Source organism: Cynara cardunculus (assembly GCF_001531365.2).
Source record: "Cynara cardunculus var. scolymus isolate 2C chromosome LG 12, CcrdV1, whole genome shotgun sequence".
Lineage (NCBI taxonomy): Eukaryota > Viridiplantae > Streptophyta > Magnoliopsida > Asterales > Asteraceae > Cynara > Cynara cardunculus.
Window position 1 is genome coordinate 8,888,640 of NC_037539.1, and position 26,929 is coordinate 8,915,568.

The 26,929-nt window shown below is 32.7% G+C and overlaps 2 protein-coding genes across 2 annotated transcripts in view; one reads left to right on the forward strand and one right to left on the reverse strand.

Moving 5' to 3' along the window:
• Window positions 1-4,694: 4,694 nt before the first annotated feature.
• LOC112522769 (protoheme IX farnesyltransferase, mitochondrial) lies at window positions 4,695-15,245 on the reverse strand. Its single transcript, XM_025132075.1, has 7 exons — window positions 14,858-15,245; window positions 12,188-12,317; window positions 9,135-9,272; window positions 8,861-8,994; window positions 7,888-8,013; window positions 6,644-6,747; window positions 4,695-5,268 (listed from the first exon to the last, which is right to left on the reverse strand). Exons 1-7 carry the CDS (start codon window positions 15,193-15,195, stop codon window positions 4,901-4,903), a joined length of 1,338 nt encoding a protein of 445 aa, XP_024987843.1. The 5' UTR covers window positions 15,196-15,245; the 3' UTR covers window positions 4,695-4,900.
• A 6,701-nt stretch (window positions 15,246-21,946) lies between these two features.
• LOC112522873 (LOB domain-containing protein 18-like) overlaps window positions 21,947-26,929 on the forward strand; it is a 32,207-nt gene continuing 27,224 nt past the window's right edge. Inside the window, exon 1 of the mRNA XM_025132192.1 lies at window positions 21,947-22,267. Coding sequence (XP_024987960.1) covers window positions 21,947-22,267 — 321 coding nt within the window. The remainder of the gene's footprint in view (window positions 22,268-26,929) is intronic.

Genomic DNA, 26,929 nt, shown 5'->3' on the forward strand with positions numbered 1-26,929 from the left:
GAATCATGTTAGTGTCATTTTTTTAGTCAAATGGTGTCACCGTTTGAAAAAGATTCCGTATATTTGTTTCTTATAGTCAAACGGTGTCACCGTTTGAAAAAAAATTCCTATATTTTTTCCTTATAGTCAAATGGTGCCACCGTTTAAAAAAAAAATTCTGGATCCGTTCAAGATTTTAAAAGATATGATTTTTTTTAAATTAATTCAAACAAAATTTCTTGATGATAATTACAAGATGTCAAAGTATCTTTTCAATAATTTTATCATAATTTCCTTTTTTAGAAAATTTTGATTAAATATCAATTTTGTCTTCGGATATTGTGGTATTAATTATGTTATAAAGATATTAAATATATTTAAATATTTCAACAACTTTTTTACAAAATATTAATTTTCTATTTAATTTTTTAATATATATTAACAGTAGAGTAAACTACAAATTTGGTCCATGTGATTTGTTGTTTGGAACACTTTTGGTCCCTATAGTTTCGAAATTATAAATTCACCATTGTGGTATGCAAAAATACCCCTGGGTTAACGGATTCTTTTATCGACAGATAAAGACAGAGATGAAATTCAGTCGTGTTTGCATACCACAATGGTGAATCTGTAACTTCAAAATTGTAGGGACCAAAAGTGTTACAAACAACAAGCTATTGGAACCAAATTTGTAGTTTTCTCTAAAAAAAAATATTATATCTAGAGTAAACAACAAATTTGGTTCCTTGATTTGTAAAAAAATAACAGTTTTTGTCCTTGTAGTTTTGTAATTATAAGATGGTCATTATAGTTTGTAAAAACGTTCAGATTTGATCCCTCCTTTTAACGATCGTTAACCTATTAGATGGTGGGAATTTTCGTCATTTTATTTTATTTTTATCTTTTATCCAATCAAATTTTTTTTTTTTTGCTCCTTGTGATTTTTATCGTGTAAAGAATAGAAAGATTAATAAAAGGACGAAAAATTTCATTTAACATAAACTTTTTAATGATCATTAGAGGGATGTATCAAATCTAATGTTTTTACTAATCACAATGACCATCTTGTAATCATGGACAGACCTACCATGGTGGTTAAGGTGGCACGTGCCACCGTATTAATTTTCCGTCGAAGGGTAAAAAATTTAGGTTCGTGAAAGCTGCAACCATATTAATCTGTTGTGTGCCACCGTATGTATTTTGAAATTACAACAAGAACAAGTTTTATTTGGTAGAGTTGGTTTGCAAAGCTTTTATTTCACTCAATACCCAAATTCAAATCTTGTTAGTATCATTTTCTTAGTCAAATAGTGGCACCGATTGAAAAAAAATTCCGTATATTTGTTTCTTATAGTCAACCGGTGCCACTGTTTGAAATTTTTTCGCTATAGTTTTTTCTTATAGTCAAATAGTGTCACCGTTTGAAAAAAAAAATTATGGGTCCGTCCCTGCCTGTAATTTAAAATTATCTATACTATATTATAAAGCATTTGATACAATCTCTTAAAAACAACTTTCAAAGCATTATGTACTAATATCTAATGCTAAATTACTTAATATTCAAGTTTACAAATTTTTAATACTTTGGTACAACTTGTTAAACATATCTCATCATCCCTAATCTATCGACTTCCAACAGATCCTCGAATTTATCAGTTTCACCCATAGCTTCACCCATATTCTTCTATTAGTCGATTGCTTCATACATATCCTTCCGTCTATCTATTTCAATAGATTTAGATTACCTCCGTCAGACGAATTGTTTCATCCATATCTTTCTATCAATTTCAACAAGGTTTAGATAACCTCCATCAGACAATGATTCAAGAAATTTAGACGGATATACATATCATTTTTCATTTCTATCACATCCTCTATTCATATATGAATTGCTTCATCCATATCCTTCTATCGATTTCATCTGGTTTAGATAACCTCTATCAGACAACGATTCAACAAATTTAGACGGATATACATATCGTTTTTCATTCTATCACGTCCTCTATTCATATATATTTGAAGCAGGTTCTTCAGGATACAGACAGATTCCAAGCTTCCAAGGTTAGTTTCCTTCAATTTTTTATTTTTATTTTCGATTTCAATTATTTACACTATACGTGTTTTCTACAAAATTTTGTTTTTTTATTCAAACAGAGTCAATATCTTTCAAGATTCGTTCCTTATTTTTTTGGGTCCTTTTTTGTTATTCAAGATTCAATTTCTAGGGTTAATATTTGTGATGAAAATGTTCTTTGTGATTCTAAACGTAATGAACAGGGGTTAGTACTCATATGACACTGGAATCCAGGCATTCCATCTATTCTCTTGGTTCATCTATCAGTGCTACTTTACCACATGCTACTTCCTTTCTGTCGGAAACGTAAGTCTCTGTTGGAGGTTTTGTTGCGGGGACATCTTGTGGATGGATCCATTGCTTGCAGGGACAACATTGGTTGAAGCTTCTCTTCATAAACTTTTCGTTATTGATCGAACCAAGTGATTATTAGATGACAAAGTCTAAGAATTTTAATATTATAATCATATTTGATTTTATGTCTAAAAGGTCAATTCTTGGATTGACTTTTTGCAGATTAAAACCCTTCTTGCATTTGAATATTACTAGGAAAAACATGTCTTTCCTTGGTTTAATGCTTTATTTCTTGAGGATATATCTTACCAGCTACAATGGTTTATTATCAAATGTCTTTGCATTTAATTTTCTTAAGTAGTTCATTTCTGTAACATTGATTCTTCATTTCTTGGTTTCTGTATTCTCTTTTGAAACTGTTGATATAAACCAGCTAAAAATGATTTAAATCAGAAACTTGATATACACCAGAGGACTAGGTAACTTTGTTTGATGTTGTTTATCAGACTGCTTGGACATGGAATTATCATTCTAACTCTAAGCATGATCTGCGTGGTCCCACAGATTGAATCTTGAACAACAAAAAGGTGAAAACATTTGATTTCAAAGTTGTTTAATCAAATGCAATTTAAATATTTAATTCGTTTCTTATGTTATTTTGTTGTAAAGCGTATACCCTTTTTGTCAAATACGGGTCAATAGCCCTGTTCAGAATCTTAGCTTGAGCCTACCTTCGCACACCTCCGTTACTCTTTAGGAGGCATCCGCAAAAAATAAACCAAGGGCATGGTTGGTTCGTTTCAAGGAATCGGAATCAAAATAGGAATATATATGTTGTAGAACAGGAATCAATATGTCCATTATATTATCTTGTTCTATATTACTTTTCATTGTTGATCTGTTTGGTTAAAAAATGCATTCTACATTGACAGTCTCTCACTCTCATAACAGAAAAGAACCATCCATCATATCCATTTTCCGAAGAACATGGATGCAGGTGGAACATTGATGAAGAACATGGATATAGGTTGGGACTATAAAAAGACTATTTAAAATATTCCTAATTTCATCTGCATCACCATCGTCATCACTTCATCTCTAAACCCACGAGATCTGATTAATATGGTTAGTAAAATCATGTGTAAAATCGAATTGAAGAAAATCAACAAACCCAAAACTAGAAAAAGAAAACGATTATTGTGAAAGCAAAATTGAACTGAAGAAGTTTTTTGAAAGTATGGATGTAATTAGATGGTTCAGAGATTAGTTTGTATGATTATGAATGTAGAGATTAGTTCGTATAATTATAAATAATTTGTTTCTAGATGTTCATGTTTTTAATAAGAATCAGAACAAATTTACGTATTTGACTGTCTATATATAAATATGTAGGTTTACAGTTGATTATAATTTTTATTTTATTTAAACATACATTTTTAATTATTTATTTTCATTCTTGATTTACAAAAAAAATTTATATCTGATATTATCCATCAACATTCATCAAGTTGTGAACCCGTTTTCCATTTTTGCCAGACGACTTGCATCACAAAATTGGTCAAGACATTCAAAGTTTAGGTGTTTCATTCCTATTTTGGTCGAACCATAAATAACGGTTTGATCCTAAAGTCGCACCAAACTTCTTAGATATTGGTCAAAAATCAAGCCAAACCATTTGATTTTGAATCAATTCTTTCACTAGTATCCCTGAGTGAGGTTTAGACTTGTGACCGTTCTCGTTTCGGACGAATCCCAAGTGGAAAAATCGTTTTTCGTCAAATCAGGCAATGTTAGGTTGATGTATGATGAGGTTTTTTGGAGAGTAATCTGATGAGGTTTACATGTCTCATCTACAAGACCCTTACTAGTGGTTTGATCCCAAAAACCAACAGCTCAATCCCAGTACCAATCGCAAAATACAAATTATGTTGACAACTTAGGGGCTGATTACCGAACGCTTACCCAGGTAAGCGCATATCAAGTCATATTATCTTACCGGATGAATATGGTAAAAACCAAGAATCTTATCCAGTAAGAGCGAGACATGGACCAAGAGTTTTACTCGGTAAGTGAAGACGACAACTGCTACCATGGTAAACGCTTACCAGGTAAATTGTTGCATACGATGTCGTTTTGATGGACTAAAATCTTATCCGGTAAGTAAATAATAATGTTAAACTTTACCGGTAAGCACTTGTTGGGTAAATGTTTGGTAGCATAATCGACAAGATGATAACGAGTTAACGACACAATAGTACTCCTCAAAAAACTTATTGTGATTGTCATCGGCAAAACATCGATGCCAAAACTTCAAGTATAATAAACATACCCAAAACCCCAAGCGGTTGCAGAAAAACGCAAAAACAGCTCTAGAGGATCGAATCCTTAGAGCACAATGTACATTCAGACCAATTATACAATGAACAAGAACCCGATTACATCTTTGTGCCAACCCTACGCTCGATTAAAACCACTGTGAAATGCTTTTACAGGTTAACTTTCTACAATGATCTCATAATCATTAGGTGCTGTATATTAAACACGCTGCAAAACTCAAGAGGATGAATATATAGGAGCGGGCAGAAAAGGAAATGGGGCGACAGATGCATATGCCACAGGTGGGCGTGAATGGTTCTGTTTCACCCTGTCGGGATTTCTGCTATCTTGCTCGTAGGCAGTAGTTGTGTGAGAAATGACCATATGATCCTTGGTGTTTTCGGTTTCAAGTGATTGATGATCATCATCATAAATGCGGTGGAACATAAGCCCAGACATGAAAACCGGAAGATAGAGAAGACTTGCGTGGAACATTCTTCTTGCACTTGCTTTTGTACGGTTTTTGAGAAATGAGACTGCAGTTCCACTGATTGCTAGAGCAAGGAGTGTTGATTCGAGACAGAACCATCCGGAAGTTATACCCCCTGCAAAATAGTTCATACTGTAAGGGGAAAAAGGCACTCAAACTCGATTTGTGGGAAGCTTAGTTAGAAGAATAACCTTTTGATTGACTTTTCTTACATGCACGACCTTCTAACATATTTAAGAACGGGTCTGCCTATAAACCAGACAAGAAACAGTCGGCCAAAAACGAATGATACATTTTGGTTCTTGGTTCCTATATTTAAGAAACTTTGGCACTCTTTTTCATCCAGTTCAAAATGGATCAGACAGTTCCTGGTTTTCTTAATCTTTTTAGAGACAAAATATTCAGAAATGTGTGTATCAAGTTTCTACCATCATCCTCTAGTAATCATCTAAGCTTCTTACTTCTTAGGTTAATCAATATTTCAAAAAGTCTAAAAAATCGAAATAAAACAGCAAAAGTTAAACAAGTAATAGTTGCTGGTTCTAATCATCTAATACTTTTCAATTTTGGTTTTTCAGCTGGGTCCCAGTTCAGGATCAATCCAAACACCCAATATAATACAACCTACTAAATAAAAGCTGTGAAAGTTACTGGACTTTGTAATAGTTATTGGTTCTAATATGTTCAATTTTGGTTCAGGATCGGTGCAAAAACCCAAACATAATACAACCTACGGAATGGAAGTAGTGGAAATTTACCGGACTGACACTCTTGCCAAATTTAACCTTTGGAAAGCAGATGCAAAGAATATTAAAATAGCTACTAGGATAAGAAAAAAGTTATTGTGCATCACAATCTTCATCCAAGAATATTGCTATTTTAAAAATGAAAATAGCAATATTCCCTTTTTTAGAAAGATTTTACGTATTTGCTCATTTAACCATTACAAATAGTTGATATTGATTTGGATCCACAAGATTCTTTTGTTGTCATTATTGAAAGTCAAACAAATTTCTTAAAGCTGCAAACCAAGTCAGGCCTCACAATTTTTACGGGACGAAGGAAGCATGGTGAAGGCTGTTATATGCAACTTCTTGACTTCAAAGCCAAAAGTCCAATGTTTGTATTTTTTCCAAACAAAAATCCCTGTCTGTCCAATGACAATTCAGCAGTTTCTACTATGAAAAATTGAAGTAGTACCTAGTCTGGCAAATCTTCAAAGTAAAATTATATATTGTCATTTATTTTCGCTATGAATCATTGATGGTATTGATTTTGGTATACAAGAATGTCTTTATTTTAACAAAGCTAAAGGGTATAAAACATGTAACTAATAGACAAACAACTCAAATTAATTGTGGCACATTCATTGTTGCAACTTCTATGAGACGAAGGGATGTGATAATTTGTTGATTTTCAGGATATATAATTAAGAAGTGCTTAAAAATTAAATAATCCATTATAGATCTCATAGTTCATAGAGAACTTACAGTCGTACGCCAAGTATCCCAATGGAATCAAATAGATGCAATTCCTCAAAGCCACCAAAGCTGTTCTCCTACCCGAAGGATCAGCAAGAGAGAACATCTTAAACCTGAATATTACACAAAGATGGGAACCAAGAAATAAATATCTAGATAGTATACATGCACAATCATGTACCAGGACGAATAAACACAAATTTGGTGCTTAAATAACTAGCATGTTTGTAATGAACAAGTTAAAGACAGCAATAGATAAAGCAGAATCTGATAATTTATATGTTATACTCAATGTCAAGTAACTCGAACACCCAACTGTTCATAAGAAGGATATTTGTCAAAAAGAAGCCAAGTAATTGACTTCTCAAACTATGTACTGCGCTTAATGTTGCAAAAAAGCAAAAGAGAGAAGAAAGTTGCTCTTATGAAGAAGCAAAAAAGAAAGACTATGTCGCTCTGCAAGAATCAGCTTTTTTGGACAAAAACGTCATACATGATGGGGTTTCTTTTTCCATTTATATTTGCAAAAAAATTCAAAAACCGCTCATTGTTGCAAACTTTGCAAGAACAATTGTTAGTTTGCAGTGAAAACCAAAGTATAAGGGTTCAAAAAGTAAGTCGCTCAAGAAAATTAATTTTTAACTCCTTGTACTTGCTACATCCATATAAGCTGCCTCTTTCCATTTCACGGATGTTCCACAGCAAGAGTCCTCTTTCCAAATACGATAACCAAAAAAAATCATTAAATTATACCCTATACCGTACGAACGGCCCAAAACAAAAGCAGTAATATCCTTTTCCAAATTCCCCAAAATAAATGCAACGTTTTTCCCTTTTGCCAAAGTTTTTCCTTCTTACCTCTTTACTCCATAGGAACCACTACAAACTATTGATTGGGTTGATGACGGTCCACAAGATTCCTGTTTTGTCATTTATTGAGGGTGATTGTAAATATTTGATTAATAATCAAGCATTTAAGTTACAGTATCTGCCCGGTCAAACATTGCATTTATTTTCAAACGAAGAAAGTATTCACTAGGGTGTGAATTTTCATTAAGAGAAGGGGATACTCATAGTTAGATGTATAGATGTTCTGTTAAAGGAAATACTTCCTTGGATCTTTCTAGATAACCAGGTATTTTCTTTTTTGTAGAAACACGAGAACTTACAAGTGAACTACACAATCATAATCACACAAGTTAAATGAGGATTAATTAATAGTATAAAAATATAATAAAAACTTGGTTACATACCCTCCAGCTGCGTAGTCGTCTCGGCATAAATATGCAAGGGCCATAAAATGCGGTATTTGCCAAAAATAAAGGGCAGCAGGAAGGAGCCATCCATTAAGTGAAACCTGACCAGAAGCTGCAGCCCACCTTTAAGGAAAGAGAGAGAGGTTAGGGCGCAAATCTAGAAATGTACCAACAGTATACATATATGTTTGTTAAAAAAATGAAAATAAAAAACCCATCAATAGCTCTCCCTGTCCTTCAAAATATATAACAATAATGCATACTCCTTCAGTCTCATGAAATTTGCAACCTTTGACTTGACATGTATGTATAACTGGGGATGACTTCTTACACCTGTTATGGATTCCGAGCGGATATGGGATATAATAAAAACCCATGTCCACCTCGTACACGTATCATCATAAAAAAACTGTATAGTATAGAATTGAATATGCAAAACATGTATTTGTATTTCCTTTTGTGATTGTATCTTTTGTTTTTGCTATTGAAATTTATAGCTTTTTAACTTGTATATTTAGTTTGCAATGAGTATTAAGGATCCAATATGATAAACACAAGTCAAGATAATGGGTGGGAGATAATCAGGTGAAAGTTGGATATGAGGTAGTATAAAAGTGGTGGAGGGGGCAGGCCAGATATGGACCTGAAAATAGGATGTGAGGCAGGTGCATGGGATGACCCTGTCCTGAGTATCACAAGCAATATAACCCAAGACATCTAAGAGCTTGTTGCATCACACGGTTGATGAAGTGAAGAAAACTCTCATTCACTCGATTATCTTAAGAGTATAATTAACCTTGGAGATTTCATACTTTTAAGTAGATCAAAGGAAGCCTATAACTATTTGGGCGAAAACTCATCAAGGACCAAAACACAATCAATGACAAAATAAGAATAGCTAACTACTTCTAGGAGCCTAAACTAAAATAAGAGTCAAAACTAATTACAAGGTGCATTTAAGAAAGATTACCCAAGAAGAGGAGGAATTGCACCGACAACAGCCCCAACCCAAGTATTCACTGGATGTATCTGCTTCAATGGGGTGTATACGAATGCATAGAGAATGAGATTTGAAGCTCCAAGTCCAGCTGCCAATAAATTAGCCTGTACAAACCTTGCCGTAAATGTTATCATTTCAGTATTCCAACTCAAGGTAGGTCTCAAGAAAAAAGAAGAGTCATCAGTCATGACAGCAATTATGAATTCCTGTTATTTTCCACAAGTTCATGAAATCAATTTCCCACCTTGCTTGCCAGTAGAGCTGTGCCAGCAAGACCAACAGAAGAAGCCCATGTAACTGCATGAGGAATAGTAAGGCGTCCTGAAGGTAATGGTCTTCTCATTGTTCTATTCATCAATGCATCATTCTTAACCTCAAATACCTAATACACAAATGATATAACTTTAAGAATCACATGATGGAAAGGGAGCAAAAACTGAAAGGTTTACAAGAATGAGAGGAAAATCATAGATGTTTGTCACACCTCTCTTTTACCTTTTTCCTTCTGTTGACAAAAATGTCCATCCCCCAACAAATACAAATAGAACCAAAATAATAATAATAATAACAGTAATAAAACAAGCAAAGGAAACCAAAATTTACAAGCAACACATATTCAAATGTGTTTCAACCACAGCAGTTATTTCACTGTATGCACTAAAAGCATGTGGTTCCGAATTGATGTAGAATGCAATGCATACAAGCACATAATTTAGATCAATCTTTAACTTAGCTGAACATTAAAATAAGATATAGTCCACAGCAACGATCAGTAACTTGTCCAACTAGAATTCTGATGTATTCTACATATTCAGTGCAATGACATTGTTACAAGCAAGGAAATTCCAAAGAATATCAACACCCAACTCTCAAGCCATCTCAACTACAGCATTATTCTATACCCACTGGAGTCTACTAAAAGACATGCAATAGCGGCATGACACCACAAGAACCAAGAAGATAACTCCTTCGACCAAGACATTGCCAAATTATTTCCAAATGCCTAAGATGGTAGGTGACTGTCTGCTTAGGGTCATTAACTAAGAAAGGGCTAGATGTAAAGCAATAGGAAAGGTTAGGACTTACAAGGATGCACCACAGGTTGTTCAAATCATCAAGGTAAAGAGAATTGGACCCATAAGCATACAAGGCAACATGTTCAGTCACTTTTTCTTGTTAATTGTGCCTCCTTTTTACTTGTTTCTCTCTCCCTACTTGTTCTCGCCACGTGTTTCTTATATTCTTCTCTTTTTTATGTTTTTACTTCACTTTCTCCCTCTTTTTTGCCATTTTCATATTGTTTTGCCATTTGCACCTTGCGAACTGAAGCCATCTTTAAAGAGTTAATTGTTGCAATTGTGATGTTATGACAGAAAAGTAGAGAATAGGGCATGGAGAAATTTTGTTACATTGAAATCCCCAAAAAGGCTCATGATCAAGTTCTGACCCAACAAAGGAATGCAAGCATACTTTAGGCAGAAGGATGATCATAATCTTTCACTAGACCTATTTGCCCCCTGCCATACAGTTTCTGCAGCATGATTACCAACACTGTATGTATCATATTCGTCAATTCTCATCAATGTGAATTGGGCATAAAAATGACTTCATCCTTTTCTTCTACAGACTACAGAAGATATATAGAATGATGACTTTTTCATAGGGATGTGCAAAAGAACATGCTTCCACACCCAAATGATCCTAATATCATAGATTATTGAACATTTGAGTAGTAAGACCTCGATTGGTCTAGTTTGCTGGATCCTAGATGTAACCTTGGTTGGTATTCCTTCAACAGGAGAGAGCGAAAAGTGATAGAATTAAAGTTTGAACCCATTTAGGCCAGATAATCCTTTCCTTCTCTGTAGTTTCGTATTAGTATCACTTTTACCCTACCCAGGCAGTGTAGGATAAAGGCTATGTTGGATTTTAAAACAACATTGCATGATCGGTTCTCAGACTTAGAAGCTTTGAAACTCAACTTCAAATATGACGGCATATGCATTCCTTTTAAGAAAAACTAGCTAATTTTTTAAAAATAAGCCTCTATGAAAACCAGCAAAACTAGAAGACAAACCGAACAAAACAAGGGAACCTGATGACTGCTTTCCTGATTAAGTACTTGATGGTTTTTAGCAGAACAGACTAGAGTCTACAAGTCACATTTTCCCTTGCGCATCTGTAGTTATCTCAAGTACTTGCATGAGGTAGGCTGAGAAATTGGCAGTGTAAAGAGGTTATCAGGACCCACCTCCCTTATAAAAGAAGAAAATAGGTGAAAGTAAAAATAAAAAACCTGTACATAAGAATAACTATACACTTTTTCGAAGATCTTGGCCAAGTTATAGACTTCAAATGCAATGAATATGATACTGATAGATACTAATTGAAGTAATTATGTACGAGAACAAAGCCATCAGGTGAATGAGCCAACATCTAACTGGCATTACCTCCAATTAACAGTTATTGAACGCCCTGTGAATTGTGATTAATAAGAACTAGTTATGTACCTGTGAAATGCAACTGGATGTAAAATTTTATTGGGAAACAGAAATGGAAATTTTTCCCAATTGCTACTTAAAAAAAGAAAGTCCGAAATTTATGATTGAAAAAAATAGAAATTACAATCAGTCGTAATCATGCACATTTTATACATATATGGCTATATACGTGTGTGTGTGTTACATTGCTTTGATTTTATTTTATTAATTTCTTTACAAAGACGGGCCTATAGAGAGAAAATCCACTATGTGAAAGGTTACTATAAATTTATCATCACAGATCTATTCATTCAAGCCTCCCCCAGTTACACCCACACTCTCCAAAGATTTAACTTGCTTTTCTACACTCTATAACAAGAGAACATGAAAGAAAAGAATCAAATACTTTAAGTGCATTTGATTGGGCTAGACTTCTTCTATAGGCATGAAGCTCACTCCACCTACGTGGGACATGCTTTCAGCCAAAAATTCTTAACAGACCATAACTCTCAATGTATTAGTAAACTTGTACTTGATGCTTCATAGATGTTGTACTCTTGAAATTAAAAGTTTTTAAGACTTCTATGTAAATGTTCTATAAGGTAGTATAGATAATGTCTCCAGTTGCACTAGAAGATTACTTCACAATGTAGATATCCCATGAATTATATATTGGAAGATAATTAATAAAAATATTTTAAATGCAAAATTTCACATTGAGTTATTGCATAGGGAATTAGACTTGATGGTTCAATTTCCAGCCTGCTTACAAACCCTTCCTATGTCACAAGAATGATAAGATCACATTTTTACTGACCTGATTTAAGGTGTTAGCAGATGCTGCCACCATCATGGTTCCCACACAAGTGTAACAAAGTCCTGCTAAGTCAACGGTACTACTGCTCCCAAGAACATAACCAGCTCCAGATGTAGCAACCACTAGCATGCTAAAGATATAGAAAAAAACAGATAAGATATATGAAAAGTATCATATTTTGTGCGTCTATTCTCACAACAAATGATGATTGATATAAAACAAGAAACATTAGTTATAGAGGCTTAAAAATATGTAACTGAACCAACGTAACAAAATGGAGAAACGATTTTTCTGCAAACAGATGGATATATCTACAAGAAGTTGAGTGTAGCAAATTGATGATACTAACATCAGTAATTACAGCTTCTAGAAAGAAAAGCATGTCCTATGCATTGCTCGAAATTCAACGTTATCAAAAAAGTTCAACCACAACATGAACTTTATAATCATTCACACACATAATCAACCATAAGCTAGATTCTTCATCAAGACAGCAAAAATCAGGATGACATTTTCCACAGTTGAAGTCTTTTTTTGTTATTAGAAATGCATGTGGTGTTCCCTTAAGTTTTGTAAGTATTGCTTCCAATTTTAGTCCATGCCCACGAAAAAGAAAACCAGAAAGAAAATCTGCTCCCCGGACCATAATAATCCCAAGTCCTTACACAAAATCTGCTACTCTAGTCCTGCCTCTCTACAAAATTTGCTACCCTAGTCTTGTCTGCTCTCTCACTCTCTGTGTACGTGAATGATTTGGCGCTTCTAATTTTAACGTACTCACGTCTCATATGAGATGGACCTCATATTTGTTTTCCCTTTTCCTTTCTCTCAAGATTATACTACAAGATTAGGGTGGATCAGCCTCCATGGTCGTATTTTCTCTATTATACACATTCTTAGGTTTTGTTTCATAGATATCCTGGCATGTTGCTGTAGAGGTTTTATGTGTTATATTTCTTTGAAGCAAATATAATACTAGTAACAGATGCAACAGAGAAAACAATTTGCATTTTTTGGTGTAAGATCCATAAAATGGGTAGCTATGACATCGTTGATGGATTTTCTACTTATATTGGACGGAAGGGTGTGCGCATTGTGAAGGTGGGTCCTTGGGGATGAAGAAGATGACAAATTAATTGTGTTTCATACAGTTCTTTGAACACAAAATCACTTGCAGAAACAAGATAAATACATGCAAGGGATGTAAATGAATCATTTCATCAGCACAGTTCGATGCATTTTATTAATAACGTCCTCATTCAATTATCCCAACCAACGAACATCATAAGAAGAATATCCCAATGAACAAGAGATTAATAGAAGATATTCCCAACTTGAAAGAATATGGCAGTAGAGAACATGGAATTCCATTTTTTGGTACACATGGAAGAATGAAGCATGGAGCATAACACACTGGTTCCAAGGAATCATATAAGTGATGCTAATACAAGGCCTAAAATTAATAGGAATGTAATGTTTGATACCATTACTCTTCATGACCTTTTTATCTTGCAAGTAAGATTCCGACTCCCTTAAGAGTCAATTTTGGGAGCACTTTGATCAACAATTTGGATTAACCACGCGGAATTACTTAAAATGTAGCATTATTGATCATCCATCAGCCAAAGGCCCCTGCTGTTGTGAAGAAGAAAGAACAATGATTAGTGCCTTTCTCTCTAAATCTCAGTTGCCCTTCGTTTATTCTTTAAAATTCTTCTTATATCTATATAACAATGCTTACGTGTACAGTCATATAGATTCCATTCTCCCCTTCAACTGAAAGTCAAGGAAAGTGTCACCAGGCAAAAGGGCACTGCCTTATTTACTCACTATTTACTTATCCCGCTTTTGCAGCAGAAAGAACGATACTTCCTCGTATATCAAAATCTTTGAGACAAATTCTACGTCAGAGCTCCATAACATCAAATAAAGATAACAAAAAGTGGCTTTCCTTCAGAAATCCAAGTGATGATAGGATTACAGACATTAAACACTTGCTAAGCATCAAAATATATATTTTCTTTGGTAAAACTTAGATGAAACCACATGAAAATAAGTCATAAACTCCTGTTCTGCCCAATACTTTTTTCTTGCTGGGAAAATAAGCAAATACTCTTTTCTTCTATAATTTTCCATCATTCTTTCTGTCTAATGAAAGCTATCTGTTCAACCTTGATCTTCCTAGTGGTTTCTAAAACCCTGAACTTCCCAACATTAATCTCATTGCTGTCACCCTATGTGACTTTCAGTCTCTCAACCAGTTACTAATAACTGCAATGGGAAGAATATTAGTGGATAGACATCTACTTATACCCATTCAAATAAGTGAAGAACACTTCCTTTCTAAATCTTTTACAGTAACAAAAGACGGATTTTTGTTTTAGACTATGATAGGAATTATGCTCCCATTGTTATCATCATAAGAACATCAACAGAACCACCACAACTGCACCAACAAAAATCTCAATCGAGTCCTTTAGCGTATCTAGAAAATATTCCTTTTTAATTCCCAGCACGTATATCCTAGTCCATACTAATATCAGTATTGTAACACAATCATATTGACCTGATCAATCATAAGAATCAAAAATCACGAATTATGCGAACACTGGGGCAATCACATCGATAAATACGTAGTAAAATACCAAAAAGAAAGGAATTACAACTAACCTAAGCTTAGCTTTGGAGAGCTCCCAATAACACCGACCATAATGTCTTGCCATATCAACCACTTCCCTCGCTCCTAACGTCGTCGCACCGACGATATCAGCAGTTGACCCGAACGCCCGTACCCGATCGAGTCCCGAAATACCTAGTTTCCCCGAATTGGAGGACGGCCCCACAGCGGTGGAGCTGGATCTAGTGAGTAATCCATAGCCCTGGTCAACGTCTGGGATTTGCAACAGACGAAGAGAAGTTGGTTGAAGGTTATTGTGGCAGTTGAACTTGGACGAGGAAGAGGTGGCGAGTTGAGTAAAGTGACTCAGTGAGTTTCTTCTTCTCCACATGGCCGCAGATTCCGGCTAATCGCCTGGAAGAAGTGGCGGAGATGCGCAGCGACGCTTCAACCTTGGCGCAGAGAGGGGAGACGGAGACGAAATCGTTGAGGTCTTTCTTGGTAGATAAAATAGTGATCTTTTGCCCTTGTACTTTGATCATTGTACAACTTTAGTACTTCAACTTAAATAAGTATTACTTTTGCCACCTAATTGTTGCAGTATTTTTATCTACATCAACTTCCTTCTGACATAGTCACATAAATAGAAGTGGTGACTCGTATGTCTAACAATTCACCATTTGAAACTTTCCTTCACAAAAATGATCACATAAATTTAATTCAAACAGTTTTAGGACCAAAACAGAAAAGAACCGTTGAAATAAGACCGTCAAAATAAAACATTTCACTTTTTCAAAGAAGTATTAATTCTACCTTTTATAGGTTGAAGTAAAGATGGCTAAAGTGGGATTGGTTAATGGGACCAACATGAAACTAGGACCATGGTTAAGGCCATGTCCATCTTTTCCAGGTAACTGATTAAGGGGATAATACTTTTGGGACGGTTATCCAACCAGGTTAAGAAAAGCCAGTTGTATTTTTTAAATCAAAAAAATTAATCCCAACTGGCCATTTTGAGCATCATTTAGTATATATATAAGGTTCTGTTTGTTTTTTATAATTTGTTGTGGAGGCAATGTTGGATGAGTTACCAAATTGTTGAACACACAAAAAAACGTTCTTGATATTCACTATAACTCGTAATTTTCGACTCATTTTTCCGTTACGACTCTTAATATTCGTTAATATTCTACTAGTAATCTCCTTTTTTTTCGTTCCAACAAATTACAAACGGTATGCTCCCGACAACCCAGGTGACTGATCCAAGAATGTACAAATGAAAATCCAATGTTTGGGATGCATACAAATTGGTGGTTCTTTAAAGTAAGGGACAAAAGACACAATGCAAAAAGTATCAAGCTCACTTATGGCGAAATGAAATTCAAGTATGAAGCTCGAGATAAGTATAAATTTGGTCGTTTAATGTGGATTTGAACCAAAAAAGTGATAACACAATGTGTCTTCGAAGAAGGGTTGCCATTAGCGCTATTTGACAACCCTCAGTTAATGAAGATGATTACTAAAACCTTTTCTACAATTCGGTAAGTCGTCAAATTCTTAGATGAGATGTTATAAAAATGTGGGAAAATGGAGCCATTACAAAATGCAACAAATGCTTTTTAATTCTATATAACATGTATTAGAGGGCTTACCACATTCTTATATATGCATAATCGACCATCGGATTGACTCGATCACGTCCGAGCCATTTGGTTCGCTAAAGATATGTATTTTTTTTATTTTAAAATTTGGATCGGGTTAGGAATCGGTTATGTAACTAGTCACATTTGGTTTGACCAGTTATCAATTTTTAGTCAGGAATTGGGTCCACGAGAAGGACATGAACCGAAACCGATGATTGGACCCTCCATGCCCCATGCTAACAACCACCTTTGACCCGAACAATATAATGAATATATAATGTTATTTTTTAATATTATGGTTATTTCTTTTATCGAAATTTGAATTTTTTTAATTTAATTTATGAAATTTTGATTTTTTTTGTTGAAAAATATTACTTTACTATTTCAAACACTGCATATTATGTTGTTCTAAATATCATTCTGATTTTTTAATAACATGATAATTAAATACATTGTCATAATGTATGTTAAGAATTTTTAATACATCGATTTTGGAGTTTCTTGATTTTGTTTGTATGATAAAATCAGTACATTTGATTAAATAAATATAAAATCACGTCGTTAAGACACGCAAAGTCACTTTGAACTTGTATTTGAATTCTTATAATCAAACATAGATGTAATACTAGGTTTTGAAAACTAGTTAAACCCGGATCATGACAGGTTACATTTTAATAGGTTAGGTTATGTTTGACAAACTAGCTGATGGCTGATAAGTTAGATGGTAAACAGATCATGTTTAGTAAAACTAGCTTATAAGAATGTAAAATGACTAAAAATGATATCTTGAAAATTTAATTAAGTATAATATTTTAAAATATAATTGAAACAAACCTATAATAATATAATATTTATACTATATTATAAAACATTTAACAAAAATTCCTAAAAACTGTTTTTTATCATGAAGTACTGTTTGTTGATGTATATTACTTAAAATTTAAGATTACAAAAAAATTGTTCGTAAGTACAACTTATTAAAACTTTATTTGAATTTGTGTGTAATACCCCATTTCACATTTGCATATAACCCACTTATTTCATATAACATGAAATAAAAATATACACATTGGTCTTAAATGTACAAATTGCTACGTTACAGAAGTAGCTACAAACTTGTTCTATTCACATCAAGTACAAAACTTGTAAACATAATAAGTTTCAAGTACAAATAGCATAACACTTTCCAAAAATTCACATATGTATAGCAATCATTTTCCTTCACATTTTCTCATTTCCCTTATCCTCCAATTGTATCTGACCTGTAATTCACACTTTAAAACACAAAATGATGGTTAGATCATGAGGTCTAGTGAGAAATCATTTTTTGATTGCTATTACAGAGTGAAAATCACCAAAACACTTTTAAAAAACCCATATTTATATAAATAAACATCTTTGTCGCATCGTATAGATGAGACAACTTCAACTTATCGCATCATATTCATGGTATATTAACTTATCGCATTTAATATAAAATAAACCAAATTTATCGCACCTCATGGATGCGATATAATAACTCCTCGCATCCTTCAGATGTGATAACTCAATCTTGTCGCATCATACTGATGCAACAACCTCCATTTGTCGCATCCAACATATGCGATCATTCCAACTCGTCGCATCCAACATATGCGATAAACAAACTTCTCGCACCATATAGATGTGATAAAAGTAATTTCTTCCACCATACTAGTGCGATAAATTCAGCATATCGCATCACAAGGATGCGATAAATAACACTTCAATTTTCATCTCAATTTCATCGCATCACACATATGCGATAAAAATCAACCTCATCGCATCACAGTAATGTTATAACAGATTCCCATGATCATAAGATCATCCATTCCAAAATTTGATTATGTCACCTTTATTTCAAAAATATACACCTCTCCTGATTTTGTCACCCTTATTACCAAAATGTCAATCTCCTGATTATGTCACCCTTATTACTAAAAATATTTATCTCGTGATTATGTCATCTTTATTATAATTAGACAATAAAATCATATCAAAACCCAAAAATTATGCTAATAAATAACATATAATCATCACATACTCATGTATGAAACCTTACAGTTTCTTCACCAAAAACATATTAAATAATGTTTTCAAAGTAAAACTCACCTTGAATTCACAATCAGATGAAGACTCTAATCCAACAGCAAATTTCAGTTAAAATCACGTAAGGTTCTGTCACTACATGTTTACTTCCATTGTAGGTACTTCATGAATCTAGGAACTTTTGCTTGCATTGTCTTAGGGCTTTTTTTAGTTTTTAAGATGGGTTGGTTTCATTATCATAAAGCTGCTCCAAAACTGGCTTAGTTTCAAGATGTAGAATCTATGTTGAATCACCATGTACGGTTCTGTAGAGTGGCAGTAAGAGCCACAAAATTTATTTTGTACAATGTGGGAGGTTCCATTACGAAAGAAGAATGAAAGAAGAACGAAATTAAGAAAAAAAAAGTTCTTGGGTTAAGTCCCGCAACGAGCGCAACCCTCGTGTTTAGTTCAAATCCTGTTAGATAAGAATCGATACAATTTTGATAAGGCTCCTCCTCCGAATGAAATTCAATGGGATCCAGAGACACCATGTCTTCATCCATAGGCTCCCAAGCATCCAACTCTTCTTTTTTGTCTTTTGTTTGCTTTGAACATAGGAACCAACCACACCAACTTTAGGTTGGGTGACACTTTGGTTTGAGTTGGGTTGAGTTGAGATTTGTCAAACCGTAAACAATGGATTGGATTTTTCAAAACTCAAATGTCTTCAATCCGATCAATCCAACCGTTAAACATCTCTACTACTATAACACCTCATGTGTATCATCAATTACCACATGATCTGGATCCGTTAGTATACTGTATAAAGTAACGATTTTAAGTAAATGGTCACTTCCCGAAATAATTATGAAATACAGATCTTGTGATAATTAATAAATTAAACCAAATAATGAACATATGCCAAGTTAAGAAAACGACTTTCTTACTTTTAATATTAATTACTAGTAGCTTTAAGTGAAACTATTTTTTTCCATTTCTGTCATTCGGGAACAGACATTTCACCGCCGATCGAAGATTCATGAATCACAGACGGTATCTCCCTGTAACCTATCCCCTCTGATAACGTTCTTCCAAAACAGTAAATTCAAAATCAAAATTATAACGGAATTATTAAATTTATTTTAAAATAACAAAAAAAAAAATTAAATATATTTTTTTCATAATCACATAATGTTTTTTTTTAGGATAAAAGAAAGAACTTTAGAGAATAATGAGCGTCTTTTTCAACGTAACGTCTTTTGGCCTCCACGCAGCTTAAAACACGCACAAGAGCTAAACATAGCCATCCCCCTTCACACGTGCTACGCAAACTTACACTTTACTACCTTATACTTTTTTATCCAAGTTCAAATAGGATCCATGAAGGTACATTAGACCTCCCTATATTTTCATTTGATAACACTTCTGATCCATTTAAAAATATATTTTACAATACTAGTCCTTCTTGGAGGATTTTTTAATTAGGGTATGATGGTGATACACACAGACCGTTTTACGCCTGTACTTGAAACTGATTCTTTATGCTGACATAATTGTCGTGACTAAATAAGGTAGCAACTGATGACGTTGCATCATATAAGTGCTTCACGGCGATAGATTTTAAGATAAACATGTTGTAGATGTAAAAGAATAATATCGGCTAGTGGTCCAAGTAAAGATGCGTAAAAAGTATTCCATTGTTAATATGACACGTGGTTTATAAGTGTATGGTGGACTTTGTCGACCAATCCATATGGTGTGTTCCATAAGGTATCGATTTGATTAACAGAAAACTTAGGGACCGTTTAACAAAAGCTTACTCGGTAAACACTCCGTATCATTTCCCATACCGTATGAACATGGCAAGAGCTGATAATCTTACCCGGTAGGAACGATAATAGGATAGAGAGTCTTACCTGCTAAGTGAGGGTGCGAACTCTTACCTGGTAAGTGACGATTGTAAACTTTTACCTAGAAAGCCCTTGCTAGGTAATTTGCTGTATATGATATTGTTTTGATGGACTACAATCTTATCCAGTAAAGTAAGTTAGAGTCTTGACTCTTACCTCTAACCGCTTATCAAATATGTGTTTGGGTAAACAACCTCTTAATCTGTGAAGGCAATAAGTTTCTTAACAAAATAACATACATTATGAATAACATGAGTTCAAGAAAAGGTATGTGTAGACGAATCTCCAAATCAAATGGTTGTAATATGCGAAGGTGGATTTACGTTCTCCTTTACCTCTACTTATTAGCCTTACCCAAGTGCATAAAACTAATGATCCATGTGTATGTACATTCATAAACCAAATGTCCAAATTCGTACGCTATTAATTGATGCACAAATTAATAGATTTCATTGTTGTATGAATGGATTATGCATCATTATATCCTATAATTATAGCTTGATACCAGTATGAAACTGACAATTAATTTAAATAAAAAGTAATGTGCAATATAGTTGACGTTAAGCAGGGGAGAACACTGTATTAATACATGCATATTCAACTATTTGTATAATCTTCTGTTAAAAGAAAATAAGAAAAATCAGTCTACGAAACTACAAAATCATGATGATAAAGCATAAAATAACATGAGTTCTAGTAGTCTAAGAGAAGTTTACATCTGAAATCATATTTGATATAAGACTAGAAATTACAATTTCTTTCGTCTCGACCTCATTATTTCAGAAGGCAACTTATGATAAAATCCAGGGACTAAACTTAGGACCCTGTTAGCCATTAGTTGCGACTTTGTCACTAATCATGCATGGCAACATGTTTCTTAAAGCAAACATGAAATGCATGTATACTCACGTATTGGTCGGATTAAATACATTTAATACATGCCAACATCTTTGCTCGATCAACTGATTATCCAAATAATCAAATACCGGTTAAAAATCCATAATGGATACAATGTAAGATATGCCACTTAATTGCCATTCACCAAGTTTATGTTGTTTGACGATTTTAAGTTACAATATATATTATATATACCGAAACTACGACAACCAAAAAAATGAAGAACGAGAAACCATCCATCTCAACCATCAATTATTATTAATCCAACGGTCGTGAATAAGAGGGGGGGGGGGGTCTCATTTATCCGTAACTAAACCCTATGGTTGATGAAGGGGGTTCGCTCGTTTACCATTTTCTCGTGAACCACCCTATACATATATAGAGAGAGATGGAGGGTCCTGTTTAGTGAAATTGAGAAGAAAAAGGAGTAAAAATGAAAATTTGAGTCGGCTATATCGCATGTTTGCTTCACGCAAGCACTCTAATCTGAGGGTTTGCTTAATCTCGCGTGCCTTTAAAGTCTCCCTTTTCTTCTTATAATCCCCCATTTCTTCCCTTCAGCAGATCCACCGCACCCAAATTCTCCTCCAAAACCCTAACAATTTAATTTATTATGGCAAGCTGAAATTCAATTCGTTTCAAAATGAGTACCAGCAGCAGCAACGGTGGAGGTGGAGGTGGAGGTGGAGGTGGCGGTGGTGGACCTTGTGGAGCTTGCAAGTTTTTGAGGAGGAAGTGTGTGGCGGAGTGCATATTTGCACCGTATTTCGTCTCCGATCAAGGCGTTTCTCATTTTGCAGCGGTGCATAAAGTGTTCGGTGCTAGTAACGTTACCAAACTCCTGCTGCATATTCCCGTGAACAAGCGCCGAGATGCGGTCATCACCATTTGTTACGAAGCTCAAGCTAGGCTCAGAGATCCTGTCTATGGCTGTGTTGCTCAAATCGTTGCTCTTCAACAACAGGTTCAACCTCTCTCTCTCTCTATACATACATACATACATATATACATATATATATATATATATATATATAAACTGTAGTTTCGTTTGATCGTTAACTTAACGATCGAGTAGAACACAGTATCATTAAACTGATCCTAATTGACGTTTAATACTTAACAATTGTTTCTAATTATAATCTGTCTTCAACTAATTATGTTGATTCAAAATTCATATTGTATTTAATATCTGAAATAATCAATAATTATAACATAATTCACAACAATTATTGTAGATTGAAACAATTAATCTTTGTTAAAACTATATATTATAGTAATAAACGAACATTAGTTATTATATAAGTTTAACGGTAAACTTAGAAGTAGGATGATTAATCGTATAATCAACACTAATTTTTAATCTTCATTTTATGTACATAATATTTTTTTTAATATAAAAAATTATGGTATCTGATACTTTTAACCAAACTAATTTATACAAAGGACAAATTTAGAGTCTTTCAACCGATGTGAGGGCACGTGGGATTATGTCATGTGTGCATTCAGCGGTGAACAACTTTGACATCATAAATTAATTAAAAAGAGTCTGTTTTCAGTAATTGATGTTGGTTCTTTACTGATATTAAGAAAATGTTGCGTGTTGACATATTTTACATCTTGAATGGTATTACGTATACACATTTATTCTTTCAAACACAATTCTTGGTTTGTAGTTCTATAGATACAAGTTGAATTCAATGGATCAATTTATATATATATGTGTGTTTAATAACATATCTGTCGCTATCAACTTAACAACGCTCATCGGTGTCTAGAAAAAGCATGCTTCTTCGGTAATGTATATCTGTTTTTTTTTTATTGAATTTGATGAAAATGTATATGCCTGTATTGTGTGTTTTTAATGGTAAATACGTATACAAACATGACTTAATTGTTTCATTGGAAAATAGCGTGACTTTCGTCACAAATAAAAATGTAAGGTTAACCAAAAGGGAGCATTCGTGTAATTGATAGAGTTTATCAGTAGAATTCCGTCTTTCAAAAGTTAATGATTCAAAACCTTATTGAAAGTAAAGACTAGTATATGTGACATATTTTTAAAGATGTTCATCACTATTTTTATTATAGGAAAAAAATGTATCAAAATGTAAAGTATTTTGTATCGGATTTTATTTATGTAACATATTTTCAAAACATTTACTTTGGTATATCAGATGTAGTTCGATTAAAGTATGTTACACAAAATATGAATCAGATCAAAATACGTTGCATTTTAACCTATTTTGTAAACCATATACGTAAATGCTTGAGATGTTACATCCGAAATACGAAAATTAATGTTTTCCAAGTACATTGCACAAAATACGAATCAGAACAAAATAAGGACATGTTTGTTAGCAACTTAATGAGATTCACAGCTTATTCGGTCAGCTATACATGATTATTTTTGTAATAGCTAATGATATAAATAATGGTTTATTCTGTAAGCTTCTGGGGAACTTCTATGTAGAAAGCCATATTTTTTTTTCCAAATATGTCTGTCGCAATTAAAAAATACGCTTCTTTCGTTTATGAAAAACTATCCCTATAAAAGAAAAATCTTCTGAATTTATACAGACAACTTAATTCATACAGACTGTTTTATCCATATATAATTTAATGGAAAATCAACCAAACAATTTTTAAATTGTATTTTCATGTTGTCTACTTTTAATTACATATACTTATATATTCGATTAATCCATTTGTTTGATTGGTATGTTTTGATTTTATGTCCATCTCCCAAAAAATAAAATAAGAACATTGTATACATTAAGACCGTTACTTTTGATTTTTATATACTTCAATTTTATAAATAAATAAAAAAAGTAGAGTTGTTTACAAAATAAACTTCATGCTTTAGTAAATTTTAAATTTGTTTTTTCTGTTTATTAATTATTATAAAATATTGATAACATTCATTTTAGTCCATAATATTTTATTGAAGATTATATGAGCATTAATAATGTCCATTGCATCGAAAGAGCAAAGGAAGAAGGTAAAAAAAAGGTGTTGGATTGAGTAAGGTTGCATGGGGATCTACACAAAATATGTTTCTTTTGGTTTGAACAGTTTGTCATTGAGTAATCTTCAAGGTTTCTCTCTTACTCACATTTTTTTTTATTTTCATATAACATGTCATACAAACTTCGTTTATATATATAGAAGAACGATCAAATGTAAATCATCCAATTGTACAAATCATACAAATTATCCTTATCTGTCGATTTTATTATTTATTCTTATGAAATTTTTCCTGAAATTGTTTAATCTTGTGAAATTGTTTCATATAATATATTTTTTTATGAAGTTGTTTCATATATGGTTATGAAATTGTTTCATATAATACTTAATGAAATTGTTTCATGTATTTATCTAAAATTAAAATAATGAAGATGATAATATCCATGATTAACATCATTCATAATAAAAACGATAAATCAACATCTTATAATTACAAAACAAAATGAACAAAAATAAAAAATTATGATTGGTTGAATGAGGTTTATACGGTTTGTACAAATAACGTGGTTTGCAAAGTAAACCTCCTATATTATATGAGACAATTTCATAATCATATATGAAACAACTTCATCAAAAAAAAGTATTATATGATATAATTTCACAAGATTAAACAATTTCATGAAAAAAAAAATTATAAAATTAAACAATGAAATCGACGGATGAGAGTGGTTTGCACGGTTTGTACAAATTGGTGGTTTACATTTGATCGCTTTATATATATATATATATATATAGAGAGAGAGAGAGAGAGAGAGAGAGGGGGGGGATGAAACTAGCTGTTAGGATTTTTATTTTAAAGTATTGTTTTACATGATCTTTTAAGTCTAAGATTAATGTATTGATTAACATGTATTTACGTCATAGTATATTAGTTTCATGTCTTTGGATTTCGGTCCACTATATGAAACTCTTTACGTGTATTTTTTGTTTTATAAACACATCAAAAAGTTTCACATTGTAAAACAAATACAAGTCAAACAAACACATTGTGAAACAATCATATGTTAATCTGTATGATTCTAAATTCTAGTCTTAGATGAAAAAAATAATATAAAATGACATATAATATAGTGCAATATTTATCAGGGTTTTCAAGATGATTAGCTAATTTTATATTAAAAGAAAAATATCATCATACAAATTATGGCAACGGTTTTTTTTATACTGAAAAGTAAAAAAAAATGAATTATCGTCTTACACAAGCAACTTCTTTTTCGACGGGGATTAAAGATGGTGTCAAATTAACTATAAGTTTTGTTGTTTTAAACGTTCCGTGTAAGAATTTAATTTTTTTTTACTATAACGATGTATTGACAGTTCCCACTGATGAAAACTTAAACGAAAATTCAACATATGGCCCGTAAAGTTGAATACGAAAACTACAAATACAAACGTGATTTCCGACAAATTAATTATCAAGTTAAATTGCTCGAATGTTTGTCAGTTAATTATTAATATTATAGATTTTTTAATATTAGTTGTTAAATCAAACAGTGTTTGTACAACTTAACAACAAAAAGAATATGGAATATTGCGTCTGGTTTTAAAGTTCTGGTTGCGTCTAAGCAACCTTTTTCCTTACTATTTTTGATCCTAAGAGTTTGCTTTTAAATACTATTCATTATTTCATTTCATCACAACGTGACAAGTTTATTAGTGTAATTTAGTAACATATTATATTGGTTTATTTATTTCTTGAAATATAATGGTTATGCATAATTAGTCTGCTTCTTTTTGTTATATTATAGATTGATTACGCGTATCGTAAACCAATTAATGGGTATAGTTGTTATTTTTGTTACGTATCAAAAAGAGGAAGGTTAGACACAAACACACATATATACAGAGGTAGGTTATATTAGGAAGCTAAAATTGATTAGGAACTTAGATACCGTCTATAGTACGACACGTGGTTTATGCATCGGGAATATAGACATGTTATTTATCAAGTATGTTGTAATATATTCGTAAGATTAATCATGAATGTTTGATTAATGATGAATATAATAATACTTTCATATTCATCATTATTAATATTCAATACATGAATCATGATGAATGTTTGTCATGAATAACATTCATAATGAATATTTGTTCTGAAAAAAAAGGACAAATGATGTTTTCTACGTGATAACCAAGTTCCTAATCAGTTTTTGGTTCCCTAATAAAACTTCCATCTCTCTCTTTATACACATACACACACATGTATTGATGTATGCATATACATAATTATCAATGCTATAACAAAATCTGAGTTTATAGGTAGCAAAAAATGTCTAAATATTTTAATACATCGTTTTATATTACTTATGTTTATAAGATCAAACAATTGTGTGTATTATATAAAAACATCACAAAATATTTATATAACATTATTTTAAAAAATGTCTTATAATAAAATTTGTTTATAAAACATTTCTCAAATATGTCAAGTAAAAAAGTACTGGAACACTTTATTTTATAAATATCATAAAACATTATATATATATATGGATGGGTTCAAATAAAAACCATTCAATTTGTAAAAACCGTAAAAACCTCATTCAACCAATCATAATTTTTCATTTTGTTCATTTTTTTGTAATTATGAGAGGTTGATTAA

Bases quoted from the DNA above. Each gene is read 5' to 3' on its own strand.
- LOC112522769 (XM_025132075.1), bottom strand. From the start codon at position 15,195: ATGTGGAGAAGAAGAAACTCACTGAGTCACTTTACTCAACTCGCCACC. The intron at 8,995-9,134 runs GTGGGAAATTGA...AGGTTTGTACAG, and splicing joins CAGCTCTACTGGCAAGCAAG to GCTAATTTATTGGCAGCTGG. The intron at 5,269-6,643 runs GTAAGTTCTCTA...ACTATTTTGCAG, and splicing joins GGGATACTTGGCGTACGACT to GGGGTATAACTTCCGGATGG.